At 34.2% G+C, this 18,730-nt stretch overlaps 2 protein-coding genes across 7 annotated transcripts; both read right to left on the minus strand.

Annotated features, from left to right (window-relative positions):
- Positions 1-1,284: 1,284 nt before the first annotated feature.
- LOC123551000 (baculoviral IAP repeat-containing protein 2-like) lies at positions 1,285-5,526 on the minus strand. 2 transcript variants are annotated; one of them, XM_045339585.2, is made up of 6 exons: positions 5,366-5,525; positions 5,051-5,257; positions 3,230-3,432; positions 2,942-3,056; positions 2,550-2,702; positions 1,285-2,136 (listed from the first exon to the last, which is right to left on the minus strand). In XM_045339585.2, exons 2-6 carry the CDS (start codon positions 5,250-5,252, stop codon positions 1,919-1,921), a joined length of 891 nt encoding a protein of 296 aa, XP_045195520.2. In that variant the 5' UTR covers positions 5,253-5,257; positions 5,366-5,525; the 3' UTR covers positions 1,285-1,918. The 2 variants fall into 2 exon arrangements, with proteins under 2 accessions (XP_045195520.2, XP_045195521.2); XM_045339586.2 differs by lacking the exon at positions 2,550-2,702 and having other exon boundaries at positions 5,366-5,526.
- Positions 5,527-10,012: 4,486 nt separating this feature from the next.
- Positions 10,013-18,462, minus strand: LOC123550997 (baculoviral IAP repeat-containing protein 7-A-like). Of its 5 annotated transcripts, none has more exons than XM_045339582.2 (6): positions 17,921-18,462; positions 14,575-14,784; positions 12,930-13,123; positions 11,871-11,985; positions 11,553-11,705; positions 10,013-11,321 (listed from the first exon to the last, which is right to left on the minus strand). In XM_045339582.2, the coding sequence occupies exons 2-6, from the start codon at positions 14,765-14,767 to the stop codon at positions 11,104-11,106; spliced, it is 873 nt and encodes a 290-aa protein (XP_045195517.2). In that variant the 5' UTR covers positions 14,768-14,784; positions 17,921-18,462; the 3' UTR covers positions 10,013-11,103. The 5 variants fall into 5 exon arrangements, with proteins under 5 accessions (XP_045195517.2, XP_045195514.2, XP_053396412.1 ...); XM_045339579.2 differs by having other exon boundaries at positions 17,925-18,461; XM_053540437.1 differs by lacking the exon at positions 17,921-18,462 and adding an exon at positions 17,563-17,713.
- Between the last annotated feature and the right edge of the window lie 268 nt (positions 18,463-18,730).

The following is an 18,730-nucleotide window of genomic DNA, read 5'->3' on the forward strand; positions in this document are numbered from 1 at the left end:
AAGCAGGATTGTGTTCCGTCGGCACCTCACCTGCAAATTGTGTAAAGACAGGATGCCGTGTATGCCCTTTTCTCATAATTCCGAGCCTCTAAAGCTAAAGTTCATACCGATATATCGGAAAAAGGGGGAGTCATGCTTATTTTACATATATTTAATATTAAAGAAATTACCACAACAAGAATGTCCGTTCGACATGTATAAAATATGCACTGTTTCTGTATGTCCTGGAAATGCATAAATAAAACATGTGTCCATAACAACCTGAAACGGCCGACTTCGATCGGCTAATGTCAGCTGAATAGTCTTGTTTTTTTTTTTGATATTTCCAGCACTTTAGTTGTGTTTTATGCAAGAATAGCGATAACACACGTTTGTTTCGTGAAACATCATCTGCAGAATCCCTCGGGCTATGTTGGTGCACACGCCCTACGGGCTCGTGCACCAACCAATCCCTTGGGATTCTGCAGATGTTGTTACACAAAAAAACGTGCGTTAACCCTACATTGTTACATGAAAAAAAAAACCTTTAAAAAGGACGAGAGTTTTGATAATGTTCTAGCGACGAATCTAACTTAAATTTACTATTTGCGACAGAAAATAATGAAAAAAAAAAAATAGCAAACATGTTTAAATTTTGCAATTAAATATAAAGAATATATCGTTCAAAGCCTATAGGACTTTTTAAATTCTAAATAAAATTATGCAGGATCATAATATGAAGAATATCATGTACATTTATATCATTGACTTGTACTTTCATAAATAATAAAATCTGTAAAAAGATCTTTTGTAAGCAAAGAATGCAACCAAGAAGGATAATAGCAGACTCGGTTTGATTGAGTCTGTTCATGAGAGGTAATTAAATGTTCATAAAGTAAAGTGATATTGTTGTAATCTGCAAAACAGAGTTGTGCTAGTGGGGTTAAGGGTGTTTCACACAAATCCTAATTTCTCATACACAGACTCAGTGGATTTTAGTCTGCTAATCTTTTTTTAAGTTGCGGTGCTCTATGCTTCCACAGAATTTCTGAAAGATTGTATTTACATACGCAATAGCAGTCTTTTAAGGCTAATTATTAATTAGTTATTAAATATTTACAATTTTTGATTGTATTTTGTGCTTCCAATGAATCTTCTTAAAGTGTAAAGCTTCAAGTTAAAAGCTACTACTAGGTCCTTTGTAGTTTTAGATTACTGTCATATTCGGGGAAAATTTGTAAATCCTATCTAGATTGAAAATGATATACATACATTGAACATTCACTAAGGAAAACAACTACAGTGTGCAAAACAAAACTATTTATTCTGCATTTAGCATACAATTTGTGAACTCAAAACAATATTCATCATCAATATTTATCACAGTAATTTATGACTAGTAGCTTTCAGGTAGGTAAGTAATGAACACATATTCTTTTCCGATCAATGCTAGGGATAGACACCATTGTATTTCCCTAAGCAAGTGGCGCTTAAACGACGTCATATAGCACTACATGTTATGACTATAAACTACATACATAATGCAATGACATACCTAAATTTATTTGCTAATTTAGAATTTCCTTTAACGGGATAGGCATGAAAAATGATCTTACGATCACATACATGTCAGCCTGTGAATGATAACTGGATACTAAATGTCGCAAATGCTCGGTTTCTCATTCTCCGCTATCCCTCTGAAAGGAACAAGCCAGTCTTGCACAGGCAGACATTAAGTGAAATAAGTCCTACATCAAGACAAATAATTTTGCAAGTAGACTATTTTTCTGAGAATATGCACAAACACTGAGACAGTCTTAGAAAGGTTAATTTATCCTTACTAAACAATTGTAGCAATTTTAATCGTAACGCAAATTCCCGCGATGTATCTATAATTTTAACTTTATTGTATTATGAAAGTCTCTTAAGGTTAGTATCATTATTCCTTGGTGTTAATCACAGAAAAGAACGCTTTCAGTTGTCCATTGACAGTTTGTCTACAAATGGGGCATTTTATAAGAGCTGGGGCACACTGTGGACAACTGACCATGTGACCACATGGCAGGAATATCACATCAGCTCGACTGTCCAAACATATCTTGCACATTTGGTTTTCTTTTAATCTATGGTTTTCTTCACGGAGAGTTTCCAAAGGTTCTGAAATATATAACAATTTATTTATTAAGCTCTTTGTATTGTTAGTATAAGTTTTAACGTAAACCATATCAGCATCATCCGTCATTAAGGCATTGTTGTCTTTATGTTTGTAATCCGTTGGTTATAATTTATATAACATTGAAAACGTGTTCATAATTATTTGTTTTAATTTCAACTTTAAGAGATCATTAAAAATTAAAATCGTTTTGGTAACCAGTTTTGTACATTTGCGATCAACTGACGATATTCTTATTTTATTAAATACGCTCGTACATATCTAAGACAATTTCGATGTTTGAAATGCATGTTTTGAATTATTTCCAGTGTGCAATCCAATTACCTTCTATTCACATTTAATTTCGTTAACTTTAAGTTCAGTTGAATTCAATTTTTAAATGCATTTATAATCCTACCTAATTGCTCAACTTCATCTGGTGCCTTGTTGTCGTTTCCAAAAGACTCTGAGATTGTATTTTCGTTACAAGTGCTTAGTTCTTGATCTACGGGATTCTCCTCTATGTCAAAAAGAATTTCGCACAGATCTTTACCTTTGAAATCAGTGTTACCTGTTGAATATTATGACGAAATGTATACAAAAGCATAATCTTACAGGCATAAAATTCATAAATAAATACTTAAAATACAAATAAACAAAGCCTACTGCATTGTTCAATGTCGGGCTATTTATTCGGAAAATTAAAAGAACAAAGCGAACAAAAACTTGAAATGGGAATGTGAAACGATCTTGTACGTAGAAACCAAGAACTATATTAACATTCATTGCAAGAGCAAAAGCATTACTCACCATGTTTGTTGATGAAAATTGTTATTGCTTTAACCACCATGTCTTCGGAGTAACCCATTTGAATGCAACTTTGTGCTGCCGCAGTCTCTATGTGGTTGACTGAATCAACAGAGTCCTGAAAATTAGTTCATTGTTAAATATTCACATCTAAGTTAAATATAGTATAAATTTTAATACAGAAAACGGAGTATGATAGCACTTTAGAATGAACGGCCCTTATAGAAACACGACTTCATTTCAGCGTTTTACAGAACATTTTAAGTGTCAGCCTGTTCTGATGATTAATACCTTTAGACTGCTTATTCCATCGTCTCCGTCTGTTTCTGGCTTTTCTCCACGTATAAGTCTCTCAATGTATGCTTGTCCTTTTACCAGTAAGATATGCGGACATTTTGGATACCATTTGCCATGTTCCTCCATGGGCACATCACCACTCTCCCAGTTTCTTAAACCGCCACCACAAAAGTAACACCTTACGCTGTCACCCACTCCTGTTGAATAGAATAAATATTTAAACTGTAACAATTGTTGCTTACCACAAACAAATAACAACAACAAAAAACACAAGTAGGAAGAGTTTTGAAATCGCGTTATATTTTCTCATTTGTCAACAATAAATTTTAACTAGACTCTCCCACGGTCTAAAAATAATTCATTTGACTATTACGAGCCATCATTTCGAAAACCGAAGACATTCCTGATTGGATGTTTGGGATGTTTGCAGCTTTACCTAAAAAGAGACTTGCAGCTGCTGCAATTAAGGTAGTTCTTCACGTTTGATTAACAGGAAGTAATGACGTAACGTCATTTATTCGGATAACGTTGAATAAAGCCTGGGTTCCGTATACGGAAATGATTTAAATGCAGTCCGTGGGTAAAACAGTAATGTTTCAGTCTTTAAACATTTGACACATTAAAAAATTCAAAATAATGTCTTAAAATTAACGTGAAATGTACGGATCTCTTTAATCCTAAAAATCTTAAAAACAAGCACGTGGACCTATACATTTTATTTTAACATATTATAGACTATACCTATTTACAACTGTGAAAAGTTTCATTGAAATCTACAATATAGAAAAAGCTCCATCAGGGAAAATGTTTACACAACTGTTTTTTTTCCATAGACGCCAATTATGAAAACTTGTGTGAGGTCAAATCAGTTCGACAAAAAATCAAGCACACGACCCTATCTTTTTTATTTGCCTAACTTTCTAAGTACATTCTAAAGTTTTGAAAAATCATGACAATAAATTTCCACATTATAGAAACATGCTCTGAACGTGCAGAAATACCTTAAATAATGCACTTTTCCGCACATTTTTTGCATTGAGCGAAAAAAAGAAAACAACGAAAAAACAAGAACAGACAATTTCCATTAAAACCTCTACGTTATAAAATTAGCTTTGCACCTAATGACAGAGAACGGATAACTGGGGAAACCAGTGCTATTTATAACAAAACACGACAAGATGCCAAAAATATTGGAGACTGTATTCCGAGGTTAAAAGTATTTATAAGAATGCCACCCGCCCCCATCCCCCCCCCCCACCTTTTCGCACCTTAAGTTTAATGATATTGGTTTTGTTTTTAAAGATTCAGCATACCTTAAAAATAAAATAACTGAGCAGTGTACGTGAACTGTGCACGTGAGCAGCTATATTGTTTCTGTACTATGGCCTACTGAATCTGAAATAATTTTATCTTCTTATTTTGGAAACATAAAATGAAATGTGCACCCCCGTCCCTCTCGCCGGCTTAAGTGCAACTCTATTTTACATATCGAGGGGTGAATGCGAAAGAGTTCTAAGTGCATATAAATAAAAAGCACTTAGAACTCTTTCGCATTCACCCCTCGATATATTGAATGGACCCCGTGGCCCATAGAACCAGAAATAGTATCAATATTAAGTTAAAATACATGGTAATTATCAACGGTCGATTTACTGCCCCTAAAAGGTTGATATGGTAATCAATAATGTTTTTGAGATGAAATTTTGGAAGCATAGAACACTACCAAGTTTTATAATAACAAACGTAGTGTTAAGCCAGTATTGGTGCTCGACAGAGCTCTACAGAGGCAATAAAATGCATGCTCCAATTTTTTACCTGTATATACAAGACCTGCTTCGACCATATCCTTCTTCTGTACTGGTAGGTACTCGGGCCACAATTCAAACGATTCCATGCGTTTTGAGTAGACAGCATACTGTGGAAATTTGGGTTTGTCCACATTAATTCCCAATGCAATTGGTGGCGGTCTTGTTGCATGCTGCTGGGAGATTTTAACATCAGAAAGTGTGTCGGACATTTTTCCTGTAACACATATAATTTTGTATAAAATTCTACAATTTTTTAAATCATTCGAATGTATAATTTGACGTCATTCATCATGTATGTTAAAGTAATGAAATGTATATTTACCTTGAAAAATATGGTCGAAGCAGGTTTGTCAAGAATGAAAATATTTGATTGTAGTTCGACTTCCTCGCAGCGAATGTAAAATACTGACCGCGTTTATATATTTTATCGGTTAACCGGTTGGTTTTCCAACATGGGAGTTCGTTGTTATTAGCCAGAATTAGGTAAGTGGACTTTTGAATAAGGTTTTACACACAGATTCATCATCACTGTTTGGTTATTCGTAGAACCTGAACAAAAATAAAATAGATTTACCCTACAATGAATTGACATCACCCTGCAAAACGGATACAAAAAGAAATACCCGTCGTCTTATCAGTTTTGATACTCATACATTAACATACATAGTAGAAAATAGCAAATACATTCATGATACCACCCATTTCACCAGCTACTCCGCAAACTGCTATGGTGCTATGTCCATTGTAGCCTATATAAAATATAGCACATATTGTGTAGGTGTATCAAAACTGAGCATACATAATTATATAAAAAAAATGTCATTTTATTACAGGACTCCCTATACAAAATGCCGGGATATAGTTAAACAAAATTGCATGACTAAATAGAAAGAAAACAAAAAAGGCATTCACTTCTGATGGCCTAATGTGGCTTTCCTATAAATGGTCAAAACGGAAAATAATTTTAACTACTGACAGGCAAGTCATTCAGTAAATGTATTTCCGGTTACCAACAGTTGTCTTTGGACCTATGGATATTACAATAGAAAACTTGTATAAAAAAGTAAATAATAGGTCAACTGTCGAAGGTATAGAATGTTATAATTATATTTGTATCGCAGTTTAAATTTATTTTGAAAAAGTCAAAATATGTCATGCCACTGTGGTTTCCCATTTATAAAATGTTTATATTAAATGACATTCTATTTTTGTTTATAGGACACTTCTGTCATCGATTACTCATTCGTTGATACAATAAAAGCTAAAATTATACTTAATTGTTTTACAGTTTTGTTTTTGTTCGGCACCTGGGGTCTTTGTACACCATCAAAGCTGGAAAGTTACCATATGACCTATTATTGAAACCCAACAAAATAGATAAAGAAATATTTAATTGCTGCAATAATAAGACTTTGATACCTTATGGTTATGTTTTGGTTAAATATAGTCATAGCTTAATCCTAGTGCCACGCATTAACCTTATGCAATGTATAAAGGAAACCAACTGTTAGAGCAGGTCTCGTACTAAATAGCACTAATCAGAACACCCTTGTATAAATAATACAGAAAAGGAGAAATTTCGGTATCCTTTAAGTGATGATTAAGCAAATTGAAATGCATGTTTAAAAGAAGAAGACGTTCGAGCTGAGCATTGTGCCCTACTTAAACAGAGTTCCCGCTTAAAGATACTATATACGATAACATATGAACACAGAAATTTCAGAACTATTCAGACTGTAGGAGAGTTCCAGCCTAGGATCTTGATCTGTACAGGTCAAGCAGTATTTGAAAATAGTTTCAGACATATTTTGTTCGAAACCATACGAAAGGACTAGCAAGTCTTTTTTCAAAGACATTGTTTGAAAGGAATACCGTTCAAAGTTCAAGTTAAGTGTACTGGTTACTTGTTTATGGTATTAGTTTGCTTTGGAACATTGAGTAATTTGAATGATCCTTGAAATTGTTTAGCCCATAATATAAATCAATAAGAAAATCATTGGTAAACGAGTTATCAAGAGGAAAATTATATACACTGTATAAGAGAAATATGTTTCATCAGCAATGCAGTTTTAACAAAGGATATTTAACCTAGTTTGTGAGCTAGTCTAAGACATAACCATCTAAGAGATATGACTCATTTTAAAGACACAGGAAGACGACTGATGATATTGTCCTTGATTATATGTCATGGCACATAAAAGAGAATAATTGTGTTGAGAAAAAATATTACGGATCTGTCCTATACAAAATACCTTATATATAAACTGTTTGACCCTATCAATAGCATGAAAGCGATATGGCGAAATATATTTGAAATATGCAATAATAATCTCATCGGCAATATTTTTCATCTACAGAAAGATTAAAAACCCGAAGAAGAGTGTTCAAAACAGTACTAACCAAATCTAGTTATTATGCAACAGTTTCTGCCACAGTACTGAGATTAAAGATCCAGTGGAACCCAGAGACCTATTTTTTCCACAACATTCTAATAATACCGGTAATATGCAACTGTCTTACAATTTGACAGGTGGACAATTTGGCAGCCCTCCCCGAATTAAAGTATTTCCACAACTTCATTTGCAAACTTTTTCAGTCAATCTCTTTTCAGTATAGTTTTAAAAAACATTGATAAGTAACTATCTTACACAGTAGCAACAAAGTTTCGTCTAAACGTAACTTTTTATACAATCTGACTAAAGTACTTGATCTTCTAAACGAAGATCTGAGAACGGCCTATTCACATTCGTCTTCTGTATATTTTGGATTTCCATTATTGCTATTTTTATGTTATCCAATCAGACGACTTGTTCGATTGTCAAAGGATAAGAAAAATATGCGGTTATTCCAGGACTCGAACCCGGGACCCCTCGCTTACAAAGCAAGTGGCCTACCGACTGAGCTAACCGGCTATCTGACACATTACGACATAAGAATTGTAAATATCAAAAGTCAATGCTACATGTAGATTTGCAAGATGTTGTAAGCTAGGCTCTGATTGGCTAGCGAAAGAGCCGTCAGAACGAGGCAATGAATAGGTCGTTTTCAGATCCTATGCGTAGCGTAATAGGATATGTACTTTAGTCAGATTGCTTTTTATACATCAAATACTGTGTATACTGATATGATGATCTAACGAATAGTCCACAAGAAGAATTTGTCTAAAGGTGTTTTTGTTCTAGTATTAGTTCTGGTGGTCACTAAAAGGGGTCATGAAACTCATTCGAAAAACAAATGTGTGTGTGTGTATGTGTGTGTGTGTGTGTGCGAGAGAGAGAGAGAGAGAACATTACAAGAGTGCTTTGCGGCAAATATTGTAATCCTTGTTGCGTATCAATTATGTGTCTTGTTTTAAGCATTAGTCAAAGGGAGATCATATGTGGGAAAATTAATATAAAACGTGTTTTTGATGTTTTAATCAGTAAGTTAAATAGGATAATTTCTTCTAATTATGTATTTTCTTTGCATCAATCATGCAGATGTAAACTGAAAATTTTTAAATCTCCGATAACTAAATGGGAGTATCACTCTGTAATTTGCAATGCCTGTATGGCAGTTTTTGGTAGATACTAGAGTACGTCGTAGGATGGTAATTTTCAGATGTCATGAATTTGTTTGGTTCAAGTCAAACCATCCAATTCAAGTCGAATAGCCCCGTTTTGCGTCTAGTAATCTGCTAACTTATCGACAAATCATTGCCTTCGAATTTAGAAGGAGAAAATCCTCAGATCTTTTTGTTGGTAGTATAGATACGTAAAACATTTCGTCAAGTCTTTGTATAACGACAATAATAAAGTCCTAGTCTCATTATGAGACACAATACAAATATGATCGGCTGCGACTGGAAATCGAAAGGGACCATAGGAAACTCTTGTCACATGACGGTCTTGTCTAGTAGCGCGAATCAATTCAGTCTTGTGGAGGTTTTCGATCATGTGCCATAAATCCTGTCGCATTTGGTCGCAGCTGGTCGTAACAGAGTATGCTATTATGTTGATTGGTTGAGTTCTATGCTTCCAAAGGATCTTTTAACAAATTTAATTATCTATCACAACATCATTCTTTAAGTGCTGGCGGCTGTAAAGTGTCTCCACGTACTTGGACTCGGTTGTAACATTTTCTGGTCCTTTGGGATAATCGACAACATTTATATTTACTGCTTATGGCGGTACTGGGATAAGGGTTGGTGGGGTGGGGGTTGGGGTGAGGGATATTGAACATTCAATTACCTTTTATGAACAGATTTAATTACACATAGTCTGCTTGGTTGCATTCTGTGCTCCCAAAGGATCTTTTCACAGATTTTAATGTTTCCTTTTGTTCTACAAATTTTGTCTTGAGTGGTCTTACGTTGTTGTAGTTAATCGTGGAACTCTTAAGTCGAACCAGTCAATTGATGATCGTACGACAAATCGGCCGAGATATTGCGACAGGTTGTGCTGTAACTAGCATGTCTTGTTGCGTGAGAGCATAGAAAAAGGTTAGACCTGGCCAAGACGGTCTGGGTCGCACGTTCGACGGGGGCAGATAGGAAGGTTTTATCACAGACATTAAATGCATAACTGAAATAGTTAAATAACTATCAAATTGTAAGTTATTCAAAGGTAAATACAAACAAATCTCACTTTTGATTTTCCATGCAAAACATTTCCTGTTAATTCCATGTTCAAAACAACAGGACAACCATAGCGTGTCATTATTGATTTATAAATTTAAATTAATCTCAGAATTTAGCACGGGAATTGTCAGAATTATAAATCAAATTTGTTTTACATTTCTCTATCAGTTAGCATTTAAAATTCATACCGTGTTTCTTTTGAAAATATTTATACCTTTATCGAGAAGCCAAATTCAACATAACCTTTCGCAGTACCTTATATTTACCTTATATGTATGTATTGTCCACAGCTTGGGTATAAGATCAAAAGTTAGTTCGAACTCGTAAGGAAAGAGGGAAAAACAACGCATATTGGTTTTGAATGAAAAGTGAGCATTTATTCAAAAATGCCAAAAAAAAAAAAAAAATACAGAATATAACAATTATATACATAAGCTAACATTCTACTTGTAATAGCGATTACCCGAATAAACATAACTGGATGTCAGAAACCCGTCACCCACGCAACTACATGTAATACATATAAAACATTATAAAGTTAAGACAATGGAACACTTTCTCGGTATTGACTTTTGGGTTTGATAATGAAAACATAATATACTGAGCGAGAAACACTTTGTGATATTCATAGTTTTAAAACAACCCTGACTTTTGACAATAAAAGTTAGGTTGGCGGAGTTGGAGGAAGTGGTTTCAAATTTATAAATAGCAAGGGGACTGTCCACGCCAAATAAAACAACAATAATTGCTTGGTCCAATACATCAGGTGGTGAAACTCTTGAAGATGACTGCTTAACGCCATAATTTATGTCACAAATTTTACTTGGTTTTAAGGAGTGTTTGGATTGTTAGATTCATTCTTTGGTTTGCAGTTTATAATTGCTTTTCCTAGATTGATTTGTTTAAGTGTTGTTTCTTGAATAGCGGTTTTATTCGTCCTGTACGCGTTCTTCCGACATTCTTGAATTGGCGCTTGTTTTTGTAATGGCTAATCTACGAACTGCCACTCCATTCTTTTAACACTTTGCATGAATATTCTGATCTTAACTTTACAGCACAGTTAATACAGTTATTACCAGTACACAGTGAATATTGTGTGTTTGTGTGAGAATAATTGTCAGAAATCCAAGGTATGTCATGTTATGTTTTGTGTTGATTATCTACATGTTATACATGAACGTAAATATAGAATATGATTAAGATGTGATATGTTTAGGTTCTGCCAGATATATTAACCACTAGGCTGAGTAATGTTTTTTTCATTGAGAACTATGTATTTTATGTTTTAAAGGGTATCTTGTAATGTATTTATTTGTAATAAATATAATGTTATTTATGATATGCATACAGATAGCAAATAAGAGTAATTCCTATGCAAACTGAAGAGCTAATCAGTCTGATAATGTAATGAAATCATAAATGTCTAATTAGGGTCTGTGCCGTCATGTCGTAGTTTTAACCACAGGAAAGAACGCTTTTAACTGTCCATTAACAGTTTGTCTGCAAACAGGACATTTGAGTAGCGCCTGAGCACACTGAGGACAGCTGACCATGTGACCACATGGCAGAAATATTACATCTGCTCGACTGTCCAAGCATATCTTACACATTTGATTCTCTTTTAATCTATGGTTTTCTTCAAGGAGAGTTTCCAAAGGTTCTGAAATATAAATTAAAGTATCAAATTATTTTGAAACGGAAACGCTTTGCATTTTTTTTCAATGTATTATCACTGTCATTATCAACTCCGAATGTCAGTATACGTATGTGTTTACTTTTTACTGACTTCTTCATGCAATACTTCAAATAGATACATTCACCACGTATTATGTATAGAAAGAAAAATTAATAACGTTTATACAACGTAAATAGACGTAAATGATAATCATACCAAGCTGATCTGCATCTGCTACTTCTTTTTTGTCGTGTTCAATATATTCACTGCTTTCATCTCCGTCATTAGTACTTTTTTCTTGTTTTTCGGGATTTTCTTCTATATCGAAAAGAATTTCGCACAAATCTGTACCTTTAAAATCGCAGTTACCTATAAAGTATTATGATGAAATATATTAACATATTATCAAAAATACATGTAACTTTTCGATACTATACAACACATTTATAAAACACTTTGTCATGGACAAACATCAGTATTTTCTAATAGTGTAACAAGACATATATCAGAATAGGAAAACACCGCAGAACTTACCGTTTTTACTCATGAAGATTTTTACTGCCTGTTTTACCATTTCTTTGGAGTAGCCCATTTCAATACAGCTCTGCGCTGCTACAGTTTTTATGCTGTTATTTGTATCGAAATAGCCCTACAAAATGGATATTAATATACAGGTTTCAAAAACAAAGCCCAAGAATTCATACGCCAGATTATTCAAAAGGTTACGAATACAAAATGTATAGGTTGCAGTGTATAGTGACTCTGCACAATATCAATGGCAAACAGTGTAGCTCTGAACTAATTATTTCTGAAAAGTATGGACAGCCGTAATTTCGTTGCTAATTTGGTAAACATTGTCAGAAGGAAATTTGACAATCGTCGAAAATATCAAAGCTAAAGAAACGGTAATGGATGAGAGCTGGAGTGTCAATGCGAACTGTTTTATCGATCGTCGGCTCTTGCGGAGACGACGGTGAATGGAAAAGCCTGTATCGTAGTATGGCTTCGAGTTTGAGAAACATAGATACACGATACAGAATCAATACTTTGCATTGGCGATTTTAAAAGGAAACAATGCAACGGTGTGGACATGTGAAATTCAGCGTTTTCGAAAAAAATGGAGTTGGTTATGGACGGCTGTTCTACATCGTCAGAAAAAAATAACCGGCAACGCATTTGATGACTTATATCAAAGTTTCGGTGGTAATGCCAAAATGCAGTTTTATCAAAAAAAATCTGCTCTAACTACGGCTTTCCGTAGATCAGGCAAATTCATACACTTATAACTGCATTATCATCATACATGTTCGATAGGGTTTGAAACGTCTTTAAGAAAAAAATAATGATGTCATCTTTCTTTTGTCAAGATCACGCACTTGTCATTTGACCCCGCCTGATCTAATCTGAGACAGGATGACATAGTATTTAGTGACACTACTCGAAATGCTATCAATAAAATTTTGAAAGCGATTTGATATTTTACTACACTTTGACACCTCTCTCCAACCTTGAAGTTAAAGGGAGCGCTTAACTGATTAAAAGATGGAGCGTGTTGTTTGATTTATATTTTTGAAACTTTTAATTCTGCCATACCTGGTCTTTGCCGATATCGGTCTCTTCAGGTTCTTCACCTCGGTTAATTCTGTCCACATAGGCTTGTCCTTTAACCAGTATTACATGCGGACATTTTGGATACCACCGTGCATGTTCTTCCATGGGAACATCGCCGGGTTCCCAGTTTTTTAAACCACCGCCACAGAAATAACACCTCACGCTGTCACCAACTCCTTTTCAACGAAATGCAATAAATTAAATGTGTGCAATACAATGTTATAAGTCAAATGTATCGACTTAATTTCTAGTAATTGGATATACTTGCAAGACAATACATCTACAGCTATGAATGTTATCAGCCGTTGTTTTCCTGCAATTAGCTGCAGTTGCATTTCCTTAATACATTTGGATGGGCATATATTTTTTCTTTCCTTGCACGGATAATAAAAAATAGTTTATCACATGGTTGATAAAATGTGTCACACTCAGGCCGAGTATAAGATCCTTATAAGATCCGGACTTTTTAACGTGAAAACTGGACACTGTTAACTATGTAACATCGATGGTTAATATCAATTTATCGGTTCACGAAAACAAATTGTTTGGATATAAAAGCCTATATGTGGCAATCCAAAGAGATAGGGTAAAACCATTTAAACATGTGAGTTCTCGCTGTTCAAAGTGAATATACTGCTTAAACAGAAGGGGTAAAGTTACAAGGTTACTTTTGAATGAAGTAAGTAAAATTCGAAACAGAAACACAGGATGCGACCATATTTTTTCAATGTTGAAGTTAGAATTCTGTCTCGTTAAACTCGTTTACTTGGAGCACCCTAGAAAAAAATGATATTGACATTTTTATTTTGTGTTATACATTTGTTTACCAATAGTTTGATGTTTCTTTTATTACAATTAATGGTAAAATGAGTTCTCTGCAAACGTTTTGGATAGTGGCCATCACTTTGAAATTTGTCTCGTCTTGAGCTTGAGGAGATACCATATTAAGTTATACAAAATTTATATAAAAAAACAACGGCACGGAAAAAGTTGTTAGAATTGCAAAACAGTGCGAAACACGGTCACCTTTAAGAATATAACAAGTAAATGCCACTTTGTAAATATTAATATTAGGCATCTAATACTTTATGTGGTTACAACTGAATTCGTAGTCATGGCTAAAGCTAAAAGTACAGAATCATTGAAACAACCTTTTCACAGGAAGAGCTTGATTTATTCTCACTGAATTTACATCCTTTTATAGACCTAGTTCAAGTGTGTTGAGATGATGCTGCTTGACACTCATTAGGGACCACCATGGCTAAAAATAGAAAACATCTTTATTTAATTTTGGAACTGGTCTGTTGTATCCTAGTGTGAACCTCCCTTAAGTGTTAATGGTCTCGCTCATCAACAGGGCGAGAAGTAGAATAATTCTTCATAGGATTATTCTTCTGAATTGCTGGACTAACTTTGCCAAACTGGTCTGTAGCAGTATGGATTCTTCTAAGAAGTTTCTCTTGATCATTTTAAAAGGCCAATAGAGTTAAAAATAGAACACTTAAACAGTTGTTTTTCTCCTGAACTGCTTAAAGGGTATAGTGCCATCATATATGTTCAAAGTCAGATAAGCAAGATCAGACGAATGACTTAAGGTTATTGTAACTCTCTTGTTAAAAGTACTTACCAGTGTAAACGAGACCTGCTTCTGTTAGATCTTTCTTGTCTGTGGGAATATTTTCTGGCCAATTTTGGTACGATTCTAGACGTTTAGAAACAAGGGCAAATTCGGGGAATTTAGGTTTTTCTACGTGTATTCCTAGTGCATCCGGTTCCGGACTGGTAACTTTTTGACTCGTTATCTTGACGAGGTCCAGCATATTGTAACTTCTGAAAACTAAGAATAAAATAAAAATTGTTAAAACAACGCTCTAGTTTAACATTAGATCATTTTTCAAAAGTGTTGATATATACGATAAAAACACAAAGTTCGACAATGTTGATTATTTTCACTTAATCTTCTATTGTTTTTGTTAAAAATCTAATCTAAGGATTACAAAGCCAAATAAACTAAACTAGTGTCCATAGTGTCCGTAGTGTCCTATTTTCTACAGGTAGAAAATGAGTAACATCAACAGTGATTCGGAAATAGTCAAAATAGTTGAGAAAAAGTTATGTAAAATGAGCAATATTTAAAAAATCAGATGTCATTTTACTGGCCACTTAAAGATCTATCCATGAATACAAAAAAAAGAAAAAGAAGAAAAAAAAAAAAAAAAAAAACAAGAAAAAAAAAAAACTGTTCGCGTTAAAGCATTACGCCCATTTCAGTTTATGAAAACTGGGTCCACTGTATTAGCATGCGGATATTTTACCATATCATACCGAGTATTTAAACGCGGTGCTAGATTTATTTTTTTTCCCATGAATGTAAATATAAGGCCGTTTTTTATCTTGGTAAACAAATGCCCGTTATTCAAAAAAACATGAACCTGTCAAAACTTGTTGAAGGTCAAAACTTGTTTGTTAAATGTTTAAAATAGAAAAATCTTTAAAAAGGAGCTGGTTTCCCAACAATTATTTCACATAAATATACCTAATTTTATAAACATCTAAACAACTGTATTTTTACCAAATATGGTAGGGCGTAAACCGAATCACGTTTCTATATATATCGCGTTGGTTAATATGATCATGCATGACATTTTTTAACACGGATTTCCACTTTGATGACAATAAATAGTATTTATCCGGTGGATTAGTATAGTGCATATTTTCTGACCTGGCGAAAATATTTTTAGTACAGACTTTACCATTAAAAACAATAGGTAACTTTTGCATATCGGATTTATTCGTACGGAATGAAACCAAATCTAACGATGTAGCCGATTTCCCTAAACTAAATGATAGAATGGCCCATTTATGACCTTTCTATAAATATCCCCGCCAGGTCAGAAAACATGCACTATACAACAAAGTAGATATTTGCTTTAAAAGTATGCATACTTAGGACATGAATGTTTTTATTTATTTATTTTTTACATTATGATGCCCTTGTGATGCAGACGCATTTTAATCAACCAATCTATGTGACAATTGTTTATGGAACAGGCAACAAAATTACATTAAAAGGCAGGCAATATTTCCCAATCAATACACACTAAAGGCAGAGGTATTGATTTGTTTGTTTGTTTGTTTTAGTTTTAACGCCGTTTTTTTTTTTCAACAGTATTTCAGTCATGTAACGGCGGGCAGTTAACCTAATCAGTATTCAAGGATTCTGTACAAGAATAAACTGTGTTCTCCGCAAGTAACTAACAACTTCCCCACATGAATCGTCAGAGAGAGGTATTAACCAGGTGGTTAAATCATAATTATCATTTCAATCCAAATACGTGTACAGTGTGAATTTAATTTACATATTTGGTAAATTACTTATTTGATTTAATTAAATTTATTTTAATCACCAGTTTTCAGAAGACTTAAAGTTGACTAAAAACATTTAGGGTCGGGCCAAAAATTTAGGATAGGTCGGAATATCGGGAAATAAACAACGTTTTCACGCCGTTCATGAAATCAAAATCTTTCTTTAAAATCAAAAACTGGTCATATTTTGAACATTAGAATAGGAGTTTAAGTTTCTAAGTTATCTCACAAATGCCAAATCAAGAAAAAACACGCCCGAGTCGGGAATCGAACCCGGGCCGCCACGGTTATAAATAAAACCTTTCCTACGTTCTTGATCACTACACCAAGGAGAATACGGAGACATATAATCAAAGCAGTTTACCTTGAGTAAGCGGTTTATAATGTACAAATTAGTAAAAACAACTAATTCTCTAGGGTTTCCATAACATATAGTCTGTTAGTAATTAAGTAAAGAAAAATAGCATTAATAATTTCCTGATACCTAAACATGTCCAGGGGCGGATACAGGATTTGGGGTTAGAGGGGGCGTAAAATGTATCTAGAGTAGAGAAAGTGTGAGGGTAGATGGGGGGGGGGGGGGGGTCCGGGGGCATGCTCCCCCGGGAAATTTTGAAAACAGTGGATCCACCTGGTGCATTCTGGACGTTCTGAGGTACTTTATTTGCTATTGACAAAGGACATATTTTTGACAAAATCAAAACAAATGAAAAGCTAATTAGAGTCACATTTTATGAATTTTCAGACTGCGAGCGTAGCGAGGGAAAAATGCATATTTTATATTCGTCAGACAGAAGAAAAGACAAATTATGTGTACGCGAGCGTAGCGAGTCAGTAAAAATGTACATTTTGCAATTATTTTACCCAGAATATAAGACAAATTACCTATGCTCCGGCGATTTTAAAGGGGGTGCGCCCCCTCCCCTGAATCCGCTAGTGCATGTCCATTTTGTTGTCAAACGATTTTGAGGGTAGTACCTTTAAATTGCCAATAAAAGGACATTATTCGTGTTATAAGGTATCGCTTTCTTCGTCAGATAAGGATATTGGAATAGCTAACGACAACTAAAGTTTTAATGCCTTAACCTTATTAGCACAAAACATAGATTGTGCTGTATTAGTTGTTGTTTTCATCAGAAGTTATGCTCGATTTCATTTTGAAAGATTTTTGCAATGCCCGCTAAAATATTGCCGTCAATATAATCCATGCAACCTTCAGTTTAATGTGAAATAAAATAAAACAACCTACTTTCTTTGGGTACAATTCCAGCACGATCCTAGTTCGTGATATGCTCTTGGTAACCACAACAGTAGCACTATATTTGATTTTAGGGGAAACCTCATTGGAAAACCAATAAGTAAAAAATAATTTCTACGTATTGCTAACCATCATTAGCTCTGACTAAGCATTAGCCTCTCACATTTACCCGCCTTGTCTAAAATAATAAAGGACACATGGCGTCTTACTCAATCATATGACTGTGTCCATGTGGCGTTAAACAAAACAAACGTCTGGTCTCATATGGTATTTCTTATCTGGAACACATTAATGCCGTATTTTGAAAATACTTTCAGCTAAAAATAGGACAGCTCCATAATATACCCACTTACTTGTATTAAGTCTTGTAATATTTTCTAGTCCTTTTGGATCATGAAGTTCAAATTATTGTACTTGTATAACAGAAATCCGCATCCTGTGTTAAGAGGTTCATTTCACTACTTCTTGCTTCTCAAAAACAGACTCGCTGTGCTTCCAAATGATCTTATTTCACAGTTAGATTAGCTTCAATCAGTTTCTTGTCTCGTAGATTGTAAATAACTTTTTCTCCCAATGACTTATCTAGCGAAACTTTTACAGTTCGCTTGTTCAAATCATACTTCTAATTTTATCAATCTAAACTGAGCTTACGAGCTTGTTTTACAACTACATTTATTACTCACATTCAGCCGTTTTGCATATAATTGTGAATGGAATATCCGGAAAGTTTACAGTTCCTGCTATGAATACTTAACATGCTCGTAGCTATAGAAAACAATACTTTATCAACAATGCAAGGAGAGCTTTATTGTGTCACACACATCACAAAATTGGATACGAACTCTGAGAAACAAGTGACATGAGTTGTAAATCATTACGTTATTCCAATTTGACAGAAATATATTGTAAAGTTGGTATGTCCCGAATTTGTGATGGAAAAACCAATGATAAGATAGAGCTATCCATGGTAACAAAAAAAAAAAAAACGACATAAGGAAGGTTTTAAAGAATGTGCAGGTGATACATTCTGAAATAAAAGTTCAACTAGGACATTTCGAGTAAAGTACCAATCGGATGTTCGGAAGACAGTGATAGGGAAGTAATATGAAACAAGGCACCGCCTAGCATGGAGATTTATCTTTTATATATCCACTTTCAA

Source organism: Mercenaria mercenaria, chromosome 4, assembly GCF_021730395.1.
Source record: "Mercenaria mercenaria strain notata chromosome 4, MADL_Memer_1, whole genome shotgun sequence".
Taxonomy (NCBI): domain Eukaryota; kingdom Metazoa; phylum Mollusca; class Bivalvia; order Venerida; family Veneridae; genus Mercenaria; species Mercenaria mercenaria.

Excerpts from the sequence above, each read along its gene's own strand:
- LOC123551000 (XM_045339585.2), bottom strand. The coding sequence starts at position 5,252 with ATGTCCGACACACTTTCTGATGTTAAAATCTCCCAGCAGCATGCAACA. Across the intron at positions 3,057-3,229 it reads ATGGAATAAGCAGTCTAAAG|GACTCTGTTGATTCAGTCAA; the intron begins GTATTAATCATC and ends ACTAATTTTCAG. Across the intron at positions 2,137-2,549 it reads AGATGAAGTTGAGCAATTAG|AACCTTTGGAAACTCTCCGT; the intron begins GTAGGATTATAA and ends TATATATTTCAG.
- LOC123550997 (XM_045339582.2), bottom strand. The coding sequence starts at position 14,767 with ATGCTGGACCTCGTCAAGATAACGAGTCAAAAAGTTACCAGTCCGGAA. Across the intron at positions 13,124-14,574 it reads AGCAGGTCTCGTTTACACTG|GAGTTGGTGACAGCGTGAGG; the intron begins GTAAGTACTTTT and ends TTCGTTGAAAAG. Across the intron at positions 11,322-11,552 it reads AGCAGATGCAGATCAGCTTG|AACCTTTGGAAACTCTCCTT; the intron begins GTATGATTATCA and ends TTTATATTTCAG.